At 39.6% G+C, this 20,534-nt stretch overlaps 1 protein-coding gene across 6 annotated transcripts in view; it reads left to right on the top strand.

The window, feature by feature from the left end:
* The window catches only part of Clasp1 (cytoplasmic linker associated protein 1), a 273,785-nt gene that overhangs the window by 168,988 nt on the left and 84,263 nt on the right, over positions 1-20,534 (top strand). For 3 of the 6 annotated variants that reach the window (XM_070021886.1, XM_070021885.1, XM_070021884.1), the window contains exons 14-21: positions 1,335-1,405; positions 4,407-4,466; positions 6,971-7,048; positions 8,940-9,107; positions 9,646-9,695; positions 10,462-10,632; positions 12,345-12,392; positions 18,418-18,525. In XM_070021886.1, coding sequence (XP_069877987.1) covers positions 1,335-1,405; positions 4,407-4,466; positions 6,971-7,048; positions 8,940-9,107; positions 9,646-9,695; positions 10,462-10,632; positions 12,345-12,392; positions 18,418-18,525 — 754 coding nt within the window. Of the gene's footprint in view, positions 1-1,334; positions 1,406-4,406; positions 4,467-6,970; positions 7,049-8,939; positions 9,108-9,645; positions 9,696-10,461; positions 10,633-12,344; positions 12,393-12,877; positions 12,902-18,417; positions 18,526-20,534 lie in introns of all 6 variants that reach the window. The other 3 variants (XM_070021888.1, XM_070021887.1, XM_070021883.1) reach the window with 2 other exon arrangements.

Genomic DNA, 20,534 nt, shown 5'->3' with positions numbered 1-20,534 from the left:
TGTGTGTGTGTGTGTGTGTGTGTGTGTGTGTGTGTGTGTGTGTGTGTGTGTGTGTGTGTGTGTGTGTGTGTGTGTGTGTGTGTGTGTGTACACACATGCGCGCATGCCAGCCAGTACTAGGGCCTGAAATCAGGATCTGGGCACTGTCCCTGAGCTTTTTTTTTGGGGTGGGGGGAGTGGGGAGTCCGGTCATGGGACCTGAACTCTGGGCCTGGGCGCTGTCCCTCAGCTCTTCAGCTCAAGGTTAGCACTCTACTTGAGCCACAGTGCCACTTCCGGCTTTTTTTTTTCTGCTTATGTGGTGCTGAGGAATTGAACCCAGGGCCTCATGCACGCAAGGCAAATGCTCTACCACTGAGCCACCTTCCCAGCCCTCCCTGAGCTTTTTTTTGCAAAAGGCTACTGTTCTGCCACTTGAGCTACTATTACACTTCTGGCTTTTTTCTATTGGAGGATAAGTGTTTTATGGATTTCGCTGTCTGAGCAGGTCCTCAGGATTTCAGCATTCTCAGTAGTTAGAATTATAGGTATGAACCAGCATTCCTCATTGGTTTACTTTGTTTCTTTCTTGAGGTGCCTAGGGACTGACTCCTATGTAGGTACTCTACCATAGAGCTGCGTCCCTTGCCTCTAGCTGCTCCCATCTAGGATCACTCTGGTCTCATCTTTCTGCTATTGTTCTTGTTCTTTCCTCCTTAATCCCAGTACTTCCATGTTAGGTATTTGTGTTGCAGATTTGCTATTTAACGCAAAGGTTAATTAATTGCACATAGACATAGAAACCAAATGATCTCTTCACTAAAGTTTTCTAGGCACTATTTAAATCACCTCTGAGTAACCTACTTGCAGGTTTTTAGTAAAGCTCAACAAGAATAATCTTTTTAAAAGGAAAATTTTCTACAACCCATCCTCCTTACCTTCAGGGTTCAGCTTGTGAAACTTTGGGGTCTTAATGATTCTGATTAAAACCTATCTAGAATGTTCTTGATTATCATGGATTACTGGCTCTTATTTTCATTTTTTCTTGCTTACATTGTCTACTTCAAAGGTTAGATCCACAGACATTATTTTATGTTTTCAGTTAAACAGTGCCAAAATCTTGATTCTGTTACCCTTAGATCTCATACCAGTGGTGTTTTGACTTTATACTGAATTTTATATCATCATGTTTGTAGTGGCCTTGGACATCCCAGTGAAATACTATTTGCTTTATCAACTTAATAACTAATGACACTTAAATCTGATGTACTGTAAAGACATAGGAAGGAAGCCAATCTCTTTGCTGAGTTTGTATTTGAAAATATTCACCTCTGTTTTTTTGTTTTTCTTCACAGCACACACACATCCCTAGGCTAATACCTGTCATAACAAGCAACTGTACCTCCAAATCTGTTGCAGTTAGAAGGTAAATTTTTAAAGTTCTTCTTATATTGAAATTGCTTAAAAACTGAGACAAATTCAAAATCTATCTCAATGTTTAAACTGTTTTAAGATAACTAATAAATGTTTTTGCATTTAAAAACCAAAATTTAGATAAACTGTCGGGAGAGTTGGGTGGAAAGAAATAGAGAAGGAAGGGAAGAGGGTAGGGAGACAGACAGGAGACACATATAGTAGAGAGGAAGAGGAGAGGACCTCTGTACACTTTTTTCTGAGATAGACCTTTACCAACAATGTCATTGTTTTCCCCCATTCCTTTAGTAAAGACAGTAAAATACACTTACAAGAGAAATAGCATAATTAGTAGCAGTGATTTCATAATAACACATTACTATGAAATAGCATATGAAATATGTTGTTTGAGTCTTCTTATAGCAAATTCTGAGATACCTGCTTCTGCTACATTTTGTGTGATAGACACAGGAGATTCTACCGACACACATGACCTGGGTAATTAGCTGGCTGTTGTTCTCAAGTCCTTACGTTGTCATGTGTCCTGGTGATCTTCCCTAGACTACTATATAGAATATATAGACTACTATATAGAATACAGACTCTATTCCTGTAACTCAGATTGCTGATTCTTGACTATTGAATCGAGTCCCCTGAAATCTATGGATTCCCTTCCCAGTAAAACATAATCATATGGAGGTTTTTAGGGAATGCATATGGATAACTTTGTGGACAGGTCTTAGTGTGTTCTGTCACAAGCCTTGTAAGATAAGTTAGTGGCATCTGGGACAGCAGCCTTTGGCTCCTACTCCCATAGTTTCATGTCTGCTCATATAGCTCCTAGTGTAGTGAAAGGTTCCAGCTTGCCTTAACTCTCTGTTGTGTGCCTCCTTTCCTGGGCTGTCATGTTGATACTGCCTGGATTCTTTATGAGTAGAAAAGCAGTCTTGTATCCAACCATTGTTTTAATTGACATATGAGAGTTGTTTATATATATGTTTATGGTGTACAACATGATGTGTTGGGATGGTTAAATAATTTAGTTGTTTAGTGTATCAGTGTATCTAATTCCTCACATGTTAGAGATTTACCCCCCAACCCCCAACCCTCCCGCCCCCCATGACAACATTTGAAATATACTTTGAGCATTTGTGAAGTCTACAAATCGTTAATAATAGAATCACCATGACGTATGATAAATCTCTTGAATTTGGTTCTCTTGTCTAATTGAATATCTGTGTCCTTTGTCTAACTTTTCACCAGCTTCCGAATTCCCCTTCCTCTGGTAACCACTCCTCTTCCATTGACTTTCTTTAGATTCCACATATTAGTGACATTATATTTGTCTTTGTATTTGTCTTTGTGTCTGGCTTTTTTCACTTAAATATAATATCCTTCAGGTTTATTCCTGTTGTCTCAAAGGATAGGATTTTCTTTTTAAAGCATACATCACATTTTCTTTAATCTGTTGAAAGATGATGGCCAGCTAGGTCTTAATCTGGCTTACTGTGAATAGTGCTGCAGTGAACTTATCAGTGCAGATGTCTCTGCCATACTGATTGTATTTCCTTTGGATCAATACCAGTCCATACCAATCCATAACACGATCCATTTTATAACAAGTATGTGAATGGCAAGAGAGAAAAAAGAGAATCCTCCTCTAAAACCATGGTAATATATATTCCACTTTAGAAGTGTAGTCTCCAGTTGTGTGGCTGGGTTAGATATCTTGAGGAATGCAGTCTGTCCTTGATCTACAGCAAGAGCAGAGTCAGGCGCCCTATATATAGAAAGTTAGCCAGGCGGTGGGAGAACTATGAACCTTGAAACCTGATGGTCCTCTGTTGAAAGCAGTACCTTATCTCACTTAGTAATAATTTATATCATTATGTGTCAGAGTTACTTGTGTGGGTTGTTCTGAGGCGTCACAAATCAAGTGTTAAGCATGGGTACTCAGTGAAAACTTGGTAAGTGGTGACCATTATTAGAATTTGTTGTTGCTTCTGCTGTTATTATCACTGTTATTTAAGTTTCCAACCTTTGTGTAAATTGAGGTAACACCAGTCTTTATTCTGGAATATAGCAGGTGTTTAATATATTAATCAGCTTTGGCCATAACAAAATACCATAGACTGGGTGGTTCAAACAACAGATTCTGGAAGATGGAATTCTTTTCAATGGTTCCTTGCCACTCAGAGAGAGGGTGAAAAGGGAGACAAAGATGACAACGAAAAATTCTTATAAGGACACTAATCCTATCTAAGGGCCCCAGCCTCATGACTTCATCAAAACTCCTAAGGCTTTATCTACAAATAAACTTCACATTGAGGCTGAGGGCTTCATCAGATAAATTTGAGGTTGAGATAAATTTCAGTCCATAAAGTTCAGCAGTTTTGGCCTTTAATAACCTACAGTCACCATGACAGTGGAAAGTCTATCTTTTCATACCAGTTTTTCTTTTTTTGCTTTGTTTTTTGTTTTGGGTTAGTTATGGAGCTTGAACTCTGGGCCTGGGTGCTGTCCCTTAGCTCTTCAGCTCAAGGCAAGCTCTCTACCACTTAGGCCACAGTGCCGCTTCTGGTTTTCTGGTGGTTTATTGGAGATAAGAGGCTCATGGACTTTTCTGCCTAGCTGGCTTTGAACCACATTTCTCAGAGCTCAGCCTTCTGAGTAGTCAGGATTACAGGCATGAGCTACCAGTGCCCGGCTAGTTTTTCTATTTTTGTATGTAGTGAGAGTATTTGTCTTGAAGAAAGCTCATTACCTGTTTGTGTTTCCTTGAGGGGTTCCCAGGGCTGATAATACTGTTTACTCCTAAAAGACAAGAATACTGGGCTTCAGAAAAAGGAAATCCTAAAGAGGCATAGTACCCAAAATGGTGATGTAATCCAAAGGATGTGAATCCTTAATCAGACCCAATTATAAAGAGTAGTATTGGGTCACTTAAGAAAAATGGTATTTTATTTTCACTAATACACACATTACTAAGTTATGTGTTTCTTGCTACTTTGCAGGCGCTGTTTTGAATTCTTAGATTTACTCTTACAAGAATGGCAGACACATTCTCTGGAAAGGTGAGCATCTGTCTGCTTTGAACTGCATTTTTCCCTGGATTAAATCTTGAGACTGAATGCCTTAACAAGTAGTCCAGCCCATCTTGTATAAGAAAGGAAGGAACCTAAACATGTAAAAAAAATTTTTTAACTCTGTATATCATCTTGACAATAAAAAAAGGAAAAAAATGAAAGAAAAAAAAATAAAAAATTATTATAAATGTGATGTACATAGGAGTTACAGGTAAGTAAGTCAGGTACAGAGTACATTTCTTTTTGGATAATGTCACCCCTTCCCTCCCTCGCTCTTTCCCAGCAATAAACGGCAGCAAAGAAAAAAAACCTCTGTTTTCATTTCCTGGAGTTCATTTTGATAAAAATTAATATGATCAGATGCATGTAGACATAGTGCCTTTGTTGAACTTTTTAAAAAAACATAATTGTGATTTCCACTTTTGTGAGCCACATACTATTGGCAGGAGCTTTTTATTGAAATACTAGTGTGCCTAGACATGTGGGCAAATGTGCAGTTTGATGTTACAAAGCCACGCTTATGATGATGTTGGTGTGGTTCCAGTGTATAACATACTGAGTCCTCCTGAGGAGAATGTTTAAAGCTGTTCTTCATCTACAACACACTATAATTTAGGTGCTTAGAAGAATTTAACTTGTTAGAAAGTTTTTTGTTTTCTTCCTCCAATTGTCAATAGTTTTTTTTTTTTTTTTAAACTCAGGTAGCTAGTTGGAAAATTCACATCACCATAATTAAAAAGAAGGATTGTGAAGGAATTCTGGAGGGGGTGTGTGTCCATTCATTTTGAGATTCCTTCTTAAACAATTTTAGGGGCCTATTTTCTGAGTTAAATTTGGAAACAGCAAATGATGGATTGTGCCATACCTTTCTCTTTGGTCTATCATATAGTTTGTGAAAGGGAATCATTTGATTAATACTGAGATTTACTTAAGTATTAGGAGTTCCATTCTATACTGTAGGGGCCAGAAGTAAATTCCATATGAAACGACTTTGCATTTAGAAGACATTCACATGCTTTTTCAGTACATTCTTGTTCTTCATCCTCTTGGGCATTATGTCTTCTTTATTGAATGATAGTTTTAGAACCTCAAAGTGGAAAGTAGAAGGAGATACTTAAGGTGGGAACAGGTGAGCAGAATTGAAAAGCCAGAGAGCCTCAGATGGAGAGCTTCTGTTGTTCATTTACCGTTTATCTCATTGCCTGCACTAGCAAGGGCCCACTAAATATTTATTGAAGGAATGAAGGAAGGAATAGGGCAATGACTTTCTATGAACTTGTTAGAATTATTCACTTTAGTTTGTTTAAAATTGTTAAGTATTTAAAAGACATGGCTGGCAATTTTTTCTCAGTTGTGGTAAGATACAACTAAAGAGAATACCTGTTTATGAAATAGTTGACTGATTATAAAAAATTATTTGTGTGTTATGCTGATATGATGTCACACACATGTAATCCCAGCTTAGACTTGAGAGACTGAGACAGGCGGATTTTAAGTTGAAAGCCATCCTACACAATATAGAGATTTGTGTTCTCTCTCTCTCTCTCTCTCTGCCTCTCTCTCTCTCTCTCTCTCTCTAAGTAATCACATGGGCTGGGAAGGTGGGTCAGTGGTAGAGTGCTTGCCTTGCATGTATGAGGCCCTGAGTTTGATTCCTAAGCAGCACATAAGCAAAAAAAGCCCGAAGTGGTACTATGGTTCAAGTGGTAGAACCTCTAGCCTTGAGCTGAAGAACTGAGGGACAGAGCCCAGCCACAGAGTTCAGGCCCTATGACAAACAACAACAAAAAGTAATCACATTAGATTATAGGGACCGCGCCTAGCCCCAGAGTTCAGGCCCTATGACAAACAACAACAAAAAGTAATCACATTAGATTATAGTAATGTGATGTATACAGTCTTTTCAGTATTATGATTATTATAATTTTTGTAGAAATTTCTTTGTGGGAAGTGAGAGGGAGAGGACACATTCTGAATGGTTTCCTTTATCCTATGTACAACGGAAGAATTGTGATTTAGTGGTTGGTTCATTCCAGTTTTGCAGGTTAAGGTTACTACATCTCCTATATTAGTGAGGATACAGGCTAGCAATGTGTTTTAGTGAAGAATGTCTAACTAGTAAGTATGACAAAAAAAAGAAATTAGTTCTGACTGTGGAAAGACAGTGTTTGTTGTTTGTGTTTATGAAAAAATGAGCTAAATATGGTCTGAAAGAAAGTCAGTTGTGATTTACAGAAAGTCAGTTGTGATTTACCAACTCACAAAAGATAGTAGGGCTATCTAGGACCTTAGTGATGGTAGGTAGGCATGAGGAAAAAGTATTGGCCAGAACAGAAGTTAAAGGTCCTGAAACACATATCAGGTCCTCTAAGCTATGTGTTGATTGACCGTTGCATGAAGGTTCCATGTTGCACATTGCTATCCTGAAGTTGTTTCATATATATGTTTCATCCACATACTTAATGCTTGTTCTTTCTTTTCTAAATATCTAGACATATATCAGTATTAGCAGAAACAATCAAGAAGGGAATACATGATGCTGATTCGGAAGCAAGGATAGAAGCCAGAAAGTAAGTGTTCATGGTATACTGTCTATTATTCATATGCATTGTATGGACTGCCCTCTTGAAAAAGACTACTGATTTTTTTTCTTTTTGTGCTGGTCCTGGGGCTTGAACTCAGGGGCCTGGGTGCTGTCCTTGAGCTTTTTTTGCTCAATGTTAGCACTCTACCACTTGAGCCACAGCTCTACTTTTGGCTTTTTGCTGGTTAATTGGAAATAAGAGTCTCATGGACTTTATTGCCCAGACTAGCTTTGAAAAGTGATCCTCAGATCACAGGTGTAAACCATTGGTGCCCAGCTGAACATATTTTCTTTCTTTCTGTTTTTTTTTGTTGTTGTTGTTGGTGGTCATGGGGCTTGAACTCTGGGCCTTGGTGCTGTCCCTCAGCTCTTCAGTTCAAGGCTAGTGCTCTACCACTTGAACCACAGTGCCACTTCCAGCTTTTTCTGTTTATGTGGTGCTAAGGAATCGAACCCAGGGCCTCATGCATGCAAGGGAAGCACTCTACCTCTGAGCCACCTTCCCAGCCCTGAACATATTTTCTTAATCATGACTTTTTTAATGTGATCCAAAAAGTCTCCATTTCAGAATATTTCTGGTTTTCTTTTTTTCTTTTTCCTTTTATTTTGTTTAGGTTTGCTGAGTGATTCTAGTTATAAATAGGACTGAGATAAACAAAATACTTACTTTGAGAAAATGTTAGTTTATGAGAAATTATTACATTTAATCATTGTAGTCAGAATTAGTGTGTTCTTTCACTACCCAAACTGTGTTAAAAAACCATGTCATGATTTGGTACACTCTATTGATTTACCGTGAAGAATCATGGTCCCTGGGTTTTCTCTCCCTGATATCACATCTCTACAGTAATGAACTGTGAGTCAAGGGGTATCAAATTGGCTAGTGCTCAGGACTGTCATAATGTCATGTGCCTTTTGAGATTCATAGTGAAGGTGGTTTTGCCATTTCAATTGAGTATACTCTAGTCATGTGGCTATAACTATACATTCCTAACCTCCCTAGGCATCATTACTTCTTTGGCACTGAGTTGTAGCTCAGTGGTAGAGTGCTTACCTAACATATATAAAGCTTTGATTTGTTCACACCACAAAAAAAGAAGAAAGAAAGACTCACAGAAGATAAATAACTACTGCCAGTTTTTGCCAGTTTTGTATGTGTGGTTGTTTCTTCCATACTTCCATAATTGACCAGCTCTTCTAATGGACGTTAGTCCAGCATTATAGTTCTTAGTTCCATCTAGCCTCATCCAGTACTACTTTTTCTTAGGCTGCCTTTGCAGTTAAACATTTCCCTTAGGTGTAGTTCCTAACTCTGAAGTATTTCCTCAGCTTTGTTTTTGGTAGTTCCTGCCAAAACAAGACATAATTAATAGTTGCTAAAAATTATGTAGGATGGATTTATTAATGATCTACTTATGCTGTCTTTATCCCTGCATTATTTCCCCTCCCTCTAGCCTTTTTTAGTTCTTTTATTTTAATCAAAGCATGAAATGCAGATTTCAAAAAGTTCTGAACATTTTTCCTTTTCTACATGTTACTAAGGCAATTGTATATAACTCAAATCAAAGAATATAAAATTGCATTTATAAAGGCTGCCAATAACAAATCTATGAGGTTCTAGTAGTTTTAGCTCTGTCTAAGGCTTTCTAGTTGTATTAGTCCCTTTAAGTCCCACTTTGTAAAAAAGATTCAGATTCAGAGAAGTAACTTGTTGAAGTCAAAACATCTGTAAGCTGTGAGGCCAGGATTCATGCAAGACCACCTTTGTTCATGCCCTCTTCCTTATGTTCTGCCAGTGCTGTTAACAGGTAGGCTATGGCTCTAGTCCTCAAAATGCTGTGTAGTGTACTCCAGAGGAATCTGTGTCTTTTCCCTAGATGTTACTGGGGTTTTCACAGTCACTTCAGCAGAGAAGCAGAGCACTTGTACCACACTTTGGAGTCCTCTTACCAGAAAGCCCTGCAGTCCCACTTGAAGAACTCGGACAGCATAGTGTCCCTGCCTCAGTCAGACCGCTCATCTTCTAGCTCTCAAGAGAGTCTCAAGTAAGGAACTCAGCTTTGTTTGACATAGTGTGAGGTTTTATATGTTAAATTTTGTGCATGAAATCAAATCCAGCTGTGATTTTTACATGTGTACCTGGTAAAGCTTCTTCCTGACTTCAGGTGTATTTTGATGCCTGGCAAGATATTCTGGGGAAATGTAAGGAAACAATTGGCCTTGATCCCTGCCAGAAGTAATTTTAGAATAACACAATGAATTGTAGAGTAGAGTGAACTATAGATATCAGTGCTTCATAGGGTTTCCCAAAAGGATGTATTAGTTGGAGATAGGTTCTTAGCCTGCCTTCTTTGGTCTATATTTCTAGTTGTTATTTTGCTCAATACTTGAGAGGTATCATCAAGTATAAAAAGCTGGAGCTTTATCAGGAATGGGATTTATAAGATAGCAACTCATAATTGTCTGCTACATTCTGAAAACCTTTGAGTAATTCTTCATTATCATCATTTCTTATTCTGATTTGCATTTGTATTACTACAGATAGATACTCTGGATAATAAGTGTTAATACTTTTGTTTGTAGCCGGCCACTCTCTGCCAAAAGAAGTCCCACTGGCAGTACCACATCTAGAGGTAAGACCATGGCAAGCATCCTTGGGAGGACTGTTTCCCTCCTCTCATGTGACACTCTGGTGTCAGGAAGTCCTGGCCTGCGGTCAGCTCCTCTCTCGTCATAGTCCTTTGCCATTCAGCTGTCTGCTCACTGTCTTTGACAGAGCTCTGCTTAGCTTGGACAAATGCTCACATGTTAGGCCGACTTAGACAGGCAGAAGTCATCTGTGACCTCTCCTCCTGACCTCCTTCCAGTGAGAACATGCTGCCATGGATGCTGCTGCTCCTTTTTCACATCACATGATAGAAAGATAGAAGAGAAGGGGAGGGGCCCCTTTGGTTTTCTGTGTGGCAGCAGCTTGGTGGCTGTTAGATCTGGAGAGAGGAATATATTTCCTAAAACTGGTGAGGCGCGGAGGGCGGGGGGCAGTGATGGTGGCTTGTGTTTGGCACATTCACGCCACACCATAAAGAGGCTGGTCTGAAAGGAACAGATGGAAGTTACTTCCATTTCTCATAGTAAGCCAGATCTGTGACTGTTTCTTTGGGTTTCTTTGCATTTGTGGTCTTCCATTACTAGAAAACAAGTACAACAGACAAATGAGGTCACGTTTGGTTGCCCCAACTGTTCTTTCAGGGCCCTTGAAACTCTTGGTCAACTGTGGGATTCAACATTTATTACAACTTGGAATTGGTTTATAAGACAAGCAAAACAATACCTGGTTTAACAGTATATGTTTGGAATTCTATGTACGTCTTACTGACATCTTCTCCTTTACCATTGAAGCATCTACAGTTAGTACCAAATCTGTGTCAACAACCGGGTCCCTCCAGCGATCTCGAAGTGATATTGATGTGAATGCAGCTGCCAGTGCCAAATCCAAAGTCTCCTCCTCTTCAGGCTCCACACCCTTCAGTTCTGCAGCAGCATTACCTCCAGGGTCCTATGCATCTTTAGGTAACCAAACCCCCCTCCACTCAGTACCCTGCTGTCTAATGTGATTCTTGTCTCTTACAGAACACCATGCATGATCAAGGGAAGTCTCAACTGCTGCGGGGCTTATCCTGATGTCTAACCTTATATGGTTGGGCTGGTTCCCAGCCACCCTTTGTCCAATGTCCCTTTTTCAGGTCCATCATCCTGTTCACTTATGAGCAAGACTATGCCTACAGGTGGCCCTGATCATATCCTTCCCTCAGCTTACCTGCTTTGAGGCAAGCCAGCCAGTGCCTTTTATCAGTGCCTGTATAGCTCAAGCTGGCTTTACCCCTCCTGGCACTGATGGGAGCAGAGCCAGGGGCCTCAGAGAAAGAATCACTTGGCATGGTCATATAGTTAGAGGTCTCTCAGTTAGAGTTGAGGGGATGACAGGAGACTCCAAAGGAAGGTAGAGTCCTGAACTCACATAGCCATATTTGTACAAGAGAGTGCTTGCTGGCTTCCTATATATCTTCTGGGAGGAGCATACTCTTACTATAATGATTATCCAAAAGTGCTTTATGAGAAGTTATTTTCCAAAATTTAATATCTGACACAGTGACAGGTCATTTACCTATTCTTTCAGCAGACAACATTTACCAGACTGGTAGTATATTTCATTTTATTTTTGAAAAATCCAAGTCATTCAAACCACAGATCTAAGGATGTAGCTATATTGGTTCTATTCTGAATTTTAAGGAAATGAGTATGATTTAAACAAGAAATACTGAAATGGAGTTATTTATGTGACCCACCAACAAATTGCAAAGTCATGTCTAAAACTAAAGTTATGAAATGTGTTGAGATTTGAAGTATAGGAGAATAGAACTTAAGAGAAGACTCCTGGGGCAGGCCTTGGTTAGCTTGAACATTAGTAGTCTGTCCAACTGAGTCTCTGCCCATTAACTACAAGTACTGACCACCTGGTTCAGATGTGATTTAGGATCAGTGAAATTCTATGAAGGTCCTTTGTAAACTGCTATCCTGTAAGGTAGAAGAAAGCTGGGTTGTATGGTAGGAGCATTATATATAGGAGGAAAATATCCTGACTATGTGTGTAATAAGTCTTATTTTCTCTGGTTTCCTGAAACCCAGTAAGAATTCTCTTGCCACTTTAACCATTATATTGTTAGGTAGGTCTGTTAGAATGATATGGTATTGTGTAATCATTGAGCAAAGGAGAAATTCCAGCTTTTTCCTCTCAGATGGTGAATTACTATGTCATTTTTAGGTCTCGTACCTCAGTTTTGTCTTTACCTGTGTTACCTGTATTTCTTTCATTGCTGGAAAACAACAGCCTTTGACATACTCTGTGATTTTTTTTTTGTTTTTGTTTTTTTTTTTTTAATTTCTCTGCATATGTAGAATATTTAAATGAGTTCTGAAAAGACAACCTCCCCTTCCAAGACTTTGCTAGTGAAAGTCCCAGGTCTTTGATAGACAGATAGCTGAACCTTTGGAAGAGCTCAGAACAAATTTCCAACCCAGTGTCACCTCTTCAAACAAGACCTCAACATTCAGAATTTTTTGCTATATCCCAAGAATGCTACTTCTTTCTTTACTCAAGCTTCCTTATCCCCCCAAATAGAATATAATCCTGCTGAAAATTTGCTAGTTACTGCTTAGATTGACACATGACCTTGGTGCACAAGTGTAGCATTCAAGCTGATGATCCTTTTCCAAACTTCTAGAGTCCAGACACATGAGGGAAGACATGGAGTACATAGGCCTGGATGCAGGTACCAATGTGACAGCTGCTGCCGCTGCTGCTGCTGCTGCTGGGCGTGTAGTTGGGATAGGCCTTGCTGGAGTCAGCCTCTGAGCTTCTTACTGCTTCTGCCCTCGGGTGACTCCTTAGTACCTGAACTTTAGTCCTTTTTGCTCCTTGCCTTCTGCTAGTACTTTCTTTCAGGGAAAAGTAACCCTAAGGATGAAGGTTGGCTAAAACAATAACCACTTCAACTGTGGCCTGACCACAGGTTGCCCCTCTCTTTAAGCACATTACCCCATGCTAAGCTAATTTTATGGGAAGACGTATTTAACTTGCTTCAGACTCTGCTTTGCTGTTGAACTTATTTCTCTTTTGTTTTCGTTTTGAAACTGTACTTTGGCATTTTTAGTAGCTAATAACATTCTGCTTTTAGTTTTTGAATGTTACTAACTGTTCCCTGTTATCCCTTCCCTTGTTTTTGTTTTTGTTTTTTTTCTTTTAATTTGCTTAAAGATGGTACTACCACTAAAGCTGAGGGTAAGCGGTTTGTTTGTGTAATTGAGGTGTGTCTCACTTTCTCTAGTCCTCTGTCCTCACCGAGTGTTGCCTGGGGCCCACTTGTCCTCACCAAGGTCCCTGCATGAGATGTTGCACGCTGTCTCCACTGCTCTTCTTCATCTGTCTTCACCGGGGATCCGTCCTCCCTCTACCTGATGTCTCCTCCCTTTCTCATACAGTCCTTGGTCTTGTGAACTTTGGCACTGAAGTATGCCTTATGTGATTGTGACGCTTCGTCTACACTGGAGAGGAGCACTGACGTTATGTGTGCTGCTGTCTTTGTGGGCTGCTTGCCTCGGGTTTTATTTCTCCTGAAGCACCACTTTAGCTTTTCTTTTCTTTTCTTTTCTTTCCCCCTGTGGGCCTCTCAGGACTTTCCTGTTTTGAAAATAATTTTCCATGTCAATTATTTAGGTTAAAGGCTGGTAAAAAGTTTTCTGCTGAGTAATATAAAGAAAAAAATTTTAATGGTTCTGTCTCCCTTAAAGGTGTACTACAAGTTTCATGATTTCGGGGGGGGGGGTCTTGACACAGAGCCCTGTCCTTCTCATTCATTTATACTCACTCGTTCACCCGTTAATCATGTGCTCAGTGCCTTCTGTGGGTCAGATTATGGGGTACATACCAAAGCTATAGCATGGGAAAGCAGTATGGCAAATTCAGACTCACTGTGGTTTCTTTTGATGTCATTCTCAAGAAGTTCTTTCTGACTTTTATATTGCATTTTGAATTTTAGACACAGTAAAGTCTGTGCAAGTCTTTGATTAGCATGTGCAAGTAAGCTCATTCCTCCCAAAGTTTCTAGATACAAATCAAGATAGCACTCCAAGAGATTGAAATTTAAAGATGCTTTCTCTGCTTAAGAGAGGGACAGACTTACTAACCCCCAGGATGACTTTAATCATTCAGAACAGCAGGTTCATCTGCATATATTTATATAGTCACCCTAAAGGGCTAGCATGCAAAGTAGATTGGGTCTTAGCTTAATGTGTGTATTGGATTCTAGCAGTTGTTCTTCTAGTGTGTATTATAGATCCTAAGGGAGTCAGAAAAAAAAAAGGAGTATTTTAAAAAGATGAACATAGTTCCAAGATTCAGGTTTCTCTAACTTATAAGAATTACCTGGGTGCTTTCTGTAAACATAGTCTTAGGTTTTTCTCCTTAAGAAACTAAGTTTGGAAGGATCCAGAGAGCCAGCTTCCCTCAAGCCTCCCTGGTGATTCTTAGGGCCATACAATTTGTGAAATGAAAAGATGTACAAAAAACCTGCCCAGTTGAGAACCTCATTTGTGAAAGCAGAAAGCTGAGTCTTGGTGGTAGTTAGGAAACTGGGTGATTATTTTCTATTTGTTCAACAGATGTAGTTTCATGTTTCTCACTCTTAAAGTAGAATCGGCATGTTCCCTCTACCTAGCTGGAAGTACGGTGAAAGAGCAGAGTAAAATAGAAAAATGTACATGAAATAGGAAGCAAAAAACAAACATGGATAGTTATATACCCCGATCCCTATATGATTGAAATCAGCTTGTTTTGTTGCCTAGCCCTAGGAATTTTAACTTCTTAATTCTCCAGTCCTGAGCAAGGTAAACATCGGTCTTAACACAGTCACAGACAGGCAGGAGACTGCCTTGCTTTCTTCTCTTCTGGCAAGAAATAGATATATGGGCCCTAATCCTTTAGGTAACACAAGGCAGACTCTACAACTCCCTGCAGCCCCAACCCTGGTCCTTATAAGATTTTTTCTTATATGTCTGTTAAATACACGAAAAAGGTGATTTCATCATAAAAAAAATTGAGAGGCAATATAATCCTAGCATTCAAGAGGCTGAGGCAAGAGAACTGAGAGTTTGAATTTAGATATGACAAGTTCAAGACCAGCCTAAGCAACATAGCGAGACCTTGTCTTGATAAATCAAGGCCTAGGAAGGTAGCCTTGTGATAGAGCATTTGCCTATCATGTATAAGGCCCTGGATTTCATCCTAGCAAAGAAAAGTCAGACTATGCTTTGTATTCTGGCAACTTTATTATCATAATGATTGAAAAAAAATCTATATTCTTCAGGAATAATTTATTATTCACATCAAGGAGCCCTAGTGGTTATGACTAATTAGAATACCTTTTTGTATGTGTGCTAGTCCTGGGGCTTGAACTTCTGGCCTGAGTCTGTCTTGAGTTTTTTTGCTCAAGGCTAGCCCTCTACCTACTTGTCATAGCTCCACTTCTGATTTTTGGAAGTTTATTGGAGAAAAGAGTCTCTATGGACTTTCTTGCCTGGGCTGCCTTTGAATCTCAGTCCTCAGTTCTCAAGGCCTTCTGAGTATCTAGGATTACAGGTGTGAGTCACCGGCATCCAGCAAGGAATATTTTTTGTAAAAATATAAAAATATTATATCAAAACAAAAAATACAAAAACACAACTTATGAACAAAGGTATACTTCTAGGTTATTATCAATAAGCCATTCGTAATGATTTGGGGGATTTGAATGAAGGAAACATACCATTATGCTGCTCATGAGAAAGTGATAATTAGATATTATACAGCAAATGTACTTTATTTGCATATTTGAAAGCAAAGCAGAAAGATGTTGAAATTGTTTTAGACAATGGAATGGGGGCAAGGGAGAGTAATAGAGTAATTGGGATATATGTTATGAATGTATGGAAATGTAGCAATGAACCTGTTACAGCAGTAATATATGTACATAACACCATATATCTAATAAGTTAATCCAAAGTGCATAAAAGACTATCTTACACATAAGTAGCAAAAACAGAACAAAACCCCTAAACACTCATACAAGTACTATTAAAAGTGAGCAAGAAAATTGAGTATTTTGTATTTAACTTCTCCAAATAAGATATAAAAATGGTCAATAGATACTATCAGGCACTCATCACTAATCATTAGAGAAATGTCAGTCAAACCACAATGAGATATCACCTCACTAGAGCATAGCCACTATCAAACAAATAGACAAGCCTTAGAAGTGTTGGTGTCTCGTGCCAATACAATGTTATCTGTGTTATGTAGTTTGAAGTCAGGCATTGTGATACCTTAGGTTTTTTGCTCTTTATGCTCAGGATGATTTGACTTCAGGGTGTTCTATATTCCCCTAAAACTTAAGACTTTTTTTTTCCTATTCTCTGAGTAATGTTATTGGAATCGCAATAGGGATTAGATCTGTAGGTCGAATCTGTAGATAGCTTTTGACCACTTTCACAAATTCTTACATAAAGGTGATGTACAGAGGGCTTACAGTTACATAAGTCAGATAAAAAGTACATTATATCTTTAAAAATATTTTTATTATCTTTAAGTAGTTGTAAAGGGGAGTTGTCATTTAACAAAGCAATCCCAGTATCACCATTCTTTGTAGTTTCCTTGTTATTCAGAATGTATTTAAATATAAAGCAAATATGAAAACCTTATTTTCTCCTTTTTTGGCTTGGTCATAGGGTTTGAACTCAGAGCCTAGGTGCTTTCCCTGAGCATTTTTGCTAAAGGCTAGCACTACCACTTTGAGCCATAGCTGTACTTCCAGTTTTCTGGTGGTTAGTTGGAGATGAGAGTCTCATGGACTTTCCTGCCTGGGCTGGCTTTGAACCATGATTCTCAGATTTCAGCCTTGTGAGTAGTTAGGAATACAGCACCTTCTCTTATTGTCTCCCTTTTCTTTTTCTTTTTTTTGGGGGGGAGGGGGGGTAGTCCAGTCGTGGGGCCTGAACTCTGGGCCTGGGCACTGTCCCTCAGCTCTTCAGCTCAAGGCTAGCACTCTACCACTCGAGCTACAACGCCACTTCCAGCCTTTTTTTTTGCTTTTTGCTTATGTGGTGCTGAGGAATTGAGCCCAGGGCCTTATGCATGCAAGGCAAGTACTCTACCACCTAGCCACATTCCCAGCCTGATTTAGATTTTTTAAAATACGTGAAACAGTGCCTGTTATTTCCTACTCATACTAGCATATTTGGCTCCCACAATCGAAATTACAACTGAGTTTATCATTTAGGATTTGTGAAATAATCAAGTTTTACTCATTGTGGGTTTTGTTCTTAGGGAAGTAGGAAAGACTCCCTATATTCTTTTTTTTTTGGTTGTGGGGCCTGAACTCTGGGCCTGGGCGCTGCCCCTCAGCTCTTCAGCTCAAGGCTAACACTCTACCACTTGAACTACAGAGCCACCCCCAGCTTTTTTCTTTTTGCTTATGTGGTGCTGAGGAATCGAACCCAGGGCCTCAGGCATGCAAGGCAAGCACTTTACCACTGAGCCATCTTCCCAGCCCCTTCCCATATTCTTACAACCTCTGCACTTTCCTAATTTAAAGCCATGTTGAGGGACTTCATTCTCAATTCCTGGGTCAAGATGGAACCCCAGGTTGGATAGAGCACTGGAAACTTTTACGAACAATGCTGATACCATTTAGAAGTATATGTACTATCTAGTTTTACTTTCGAGAAAAACTGTCCCTTGCCTTGAAAAACAAACAAAAAGAAACTACAAGGGAATGTCAAGCACTGGGCAACAGATCCTGTCACCAAAGGTCAGGGAAAGCATGATAGACAAAAGCAGGTATAGAGAGGATTTTAGTTTTGAAGTTGCAGGGGTATAGATGTTCAGTTTCAAAGGTTTTTTTGGTGGCCTACTTATATAAATTTTTTTTTTCCAGGTTACTTTGCCTGTTTGAATACTTTTTTTGTTTTTTGTTTTTGTTTTGTTTTGCTTTTGTTGGTCGTGGGGCTTGAACTCTGGGCTTGGGCACTTTCCCTCAGCTCTTCAGCTCAAGGTGAGCGCTCTACCACTTAAGCCACAGCACCACTCAGAATACTTTTTGATTTAGCTCAGTGATCTCAGAACATGAAAGGTCAGTCAGGTACTACAGGTACCTGAAACAGTTGTGAGACCTGGACAAACTATAATCTCATTTCCCTCTTTCCTCATCTAAATAGTGTGAACAATTACTTCATACATAGTTACAAGGACTCCTTATTTGGCACATGAATAGTAACTCAGACAGCTTTTAATTTTTACCGTAGGATTGTATCTTCTTCTAGAAATCATTGATTCTGGGTGGTTTCTTTTCTTTTAATGTTGTGCTTTCTCTTCTTGTTCCTTAGCTTCTTGTTCCTTAGCTTCTTTCCTTGAATCTTCTCTACGCCTTGAGCTTTTTGTTTCTACCTTGCTTCTCTGCAAGCTATGTGAGATGCTTGGGTAGCTGTTGTCAGTTCTGGTTCTGGTTGGGTTATGTCAAGAGAGGTGTTCTGTGCTTAGCTGAAAGTAGAGAAGCCCTGTGGAAAACTTAAAACATCCATTCCCCATCATTGTGGTGTGGTCACAAACTGTGTCAGACTTCATGAGGCAGGACCTGGGTCACGGAAGCTCCTGCTCCCACGTAGTCGTGCCCATCAGTGCCCCTTGCTTGTAGTGTGAGATCTTTCCTCATATGGGTCCCACTTGCTGAAAATGTTAGGGAACACTCTTTTTGCTGTGTCCTCCAGGTCGGATCCGCACAAGACGGCAAAGTTCCGGGAGTGCCACCAATGTCGCCTCTACACCCTCTGACAACCGGGGCCGCAGCCGTGCTAAAGTGGTTTCACAGTCTCAGCGTAAGAAGTTCTATTTTATGCCTTTGGTTACCTTTGTTTTGTTCAACAGCCCATCTTGCACCGGAACACAGGCGTCAGTATTTGCACTGACTTCGTAGAGGAAAATGCATTATTGGGGCTCTAAAATACCGTGAGTAGCTGCACTGTTGGGTAAGCTTACAAGATGAAACATTACAGGTCTAGTTTGTTCTCTTTTCAGGTGGTTTAAATTTGTGTAGTTGATAATCGTTACTTTCCCTGTCTTGAAGTCACCTAAACTGAAACTTATTTATCATGCTATGACCCATTTTTATGTGGATCAGGAGCCTTCCATTTTAGAGCAGAACCTGTGGAGGAATTAGTACTGCCAAGCTTTTCCGATGGCAAATAAGTAAATCCATGTAAAAGCTTCTCCCCTTAGCCCTGTGTGCTAACACTCGCAGCCTCACTTGTCTTATTCCAGTATGGGCTCATGCTTTGCCTAGTGGCCCTGGCTCTACTCCTTGCTTGCTTTTCTGTATTATGTGACCTCTGTGTGCCTGCTAGCCTCAGCCAGGGAAGCAAGGGAGCTAGAATGAACTTATTTAATCAACGTTAGGTGATAAACTTAGAGGCTCACTTTTCTGCCCCACTCAGCTGGGAATGGCCAGCTTTCCCTCTGTGCAGGTAGAGGGAGCTGGGTATGAGGACACTCCTAGACAAGGTGATCATAGCAAGGAAGAGTCTTTCCACCTCACCTTTAGCTTCCACAAGTCTCTCTGATATGGCTCCATAAGCTGTGTGGCTTATGTAGATCCCAAAGTCTGTGGCCAGACTTTGAGATCTTAGTATTGAAAATTCCCTTGGTGGCTCTTGAACTGCGCCTCTCTTAATGTCTTCATATTAGATAAGCTTTGATCTTCATGAAAAGGTGATGGAAAGTCAGTTATATTGCTGCCTCTGGTTTGTCTCCAGTAACTTAACTTACTGGAGTGCAGTATGATGCACTCTGGCTGTGACACTACCCTACTGTAGTGTGATGTTGGGTGAATCATAACCATTACGAGCCTGGCTCTGGTTTTTGTGTCAAACCCTAGTGGTTCCTGGTTATGCCCTCAAACAGGGATCAAATCTTACTACAAGGAATTCTTGACCAAAGTGTTTAACATCATAGGTCAGTCAATAAAATAATTGATTTTTTTTAAACCTGCAAAGTCTTTAACTGCTGTGTTTTGCCACTCACTGGAGAGTGGGGCTGAGCAGTATTTTATATTCATTTTTATCTGCTGTGACCTATGTAGTGTTCCTTACCTGAGATGTGTCAGTGCTCTGTCTCTCTTCCTGTTTTAGGAATCTGTATAACTTCTAGGTTTGAGTGTTTGCTCTCTCTCCCTCTCTCTTCTCTTTTTTCTCTTCTCTCTGTCCAGGATTTAGGGATCCATATATTTCTTATGCTTAGGAGGAAGCAAAGCATAGAGTTTTTTTCTTTAGTGGGACTGAGGGAATGGCTCAGCTTTAATTCTTCATATGTAAACATGCTGAACCTGGCTACTTTTAAAACTCCTCAGGTTTCACCCACAGGAAGGGAGACTACCACAGGGCAGCATACAGCCAACCTTGTATCTCAAGCTTATGCCAGACACACAAGATACTTGTAACAATTATTTTAATGTGAGATAAATATGAGCATATTTAATACATAGGTATACTGGTATTCACAATCTTAGTTTAATACTAAGTAGATTTTATTAATGCTAGATTAGGGCCCTAGTAATTGACATATTTTTAATATTTGCAACTTAAGGAAAGTCACAGATCATTCAGGCAAAATAGTTAATAATTCTTTTCCAGCCATTGATAGGTACTGAGCACTTGTTAGGTAAGCATTTTTGAGAACAGAGATAATACCACAGATGAGTGAGTTATACCTGTTTCCCTCAGTGTGCTCCAAGCTCAAGGGATGTACTCTTAGGAGTATAGGGTGCTTGTTTTATGATAGATTTGAAATGGATACAAAAACACTATGATTAATACAAAATAAGTATAAGCAC

The sequence above is a fragment of the Dipodomys merriami genome, unplaced genomic scaffold (genome assembly GCF_024711535.1).
Source record: "Dipodomys merriami isolate MVZ:Mamm:240054 unplaced genomic scaffold, mDipMer1.0.p SCAF_146, whole genome shotgun sequence".
NCBI classification, from domain to species: Eukaryota; Metazoa; Chordata; class Mammalia; order Rodentia; family Heteromyidae; genus Dipodomys; species Dipodomys merriami.
Note: the sequence above shows the minus strand (reverse complement) of the source record. Positions and strands in the feature narration are given on the sequence as shown.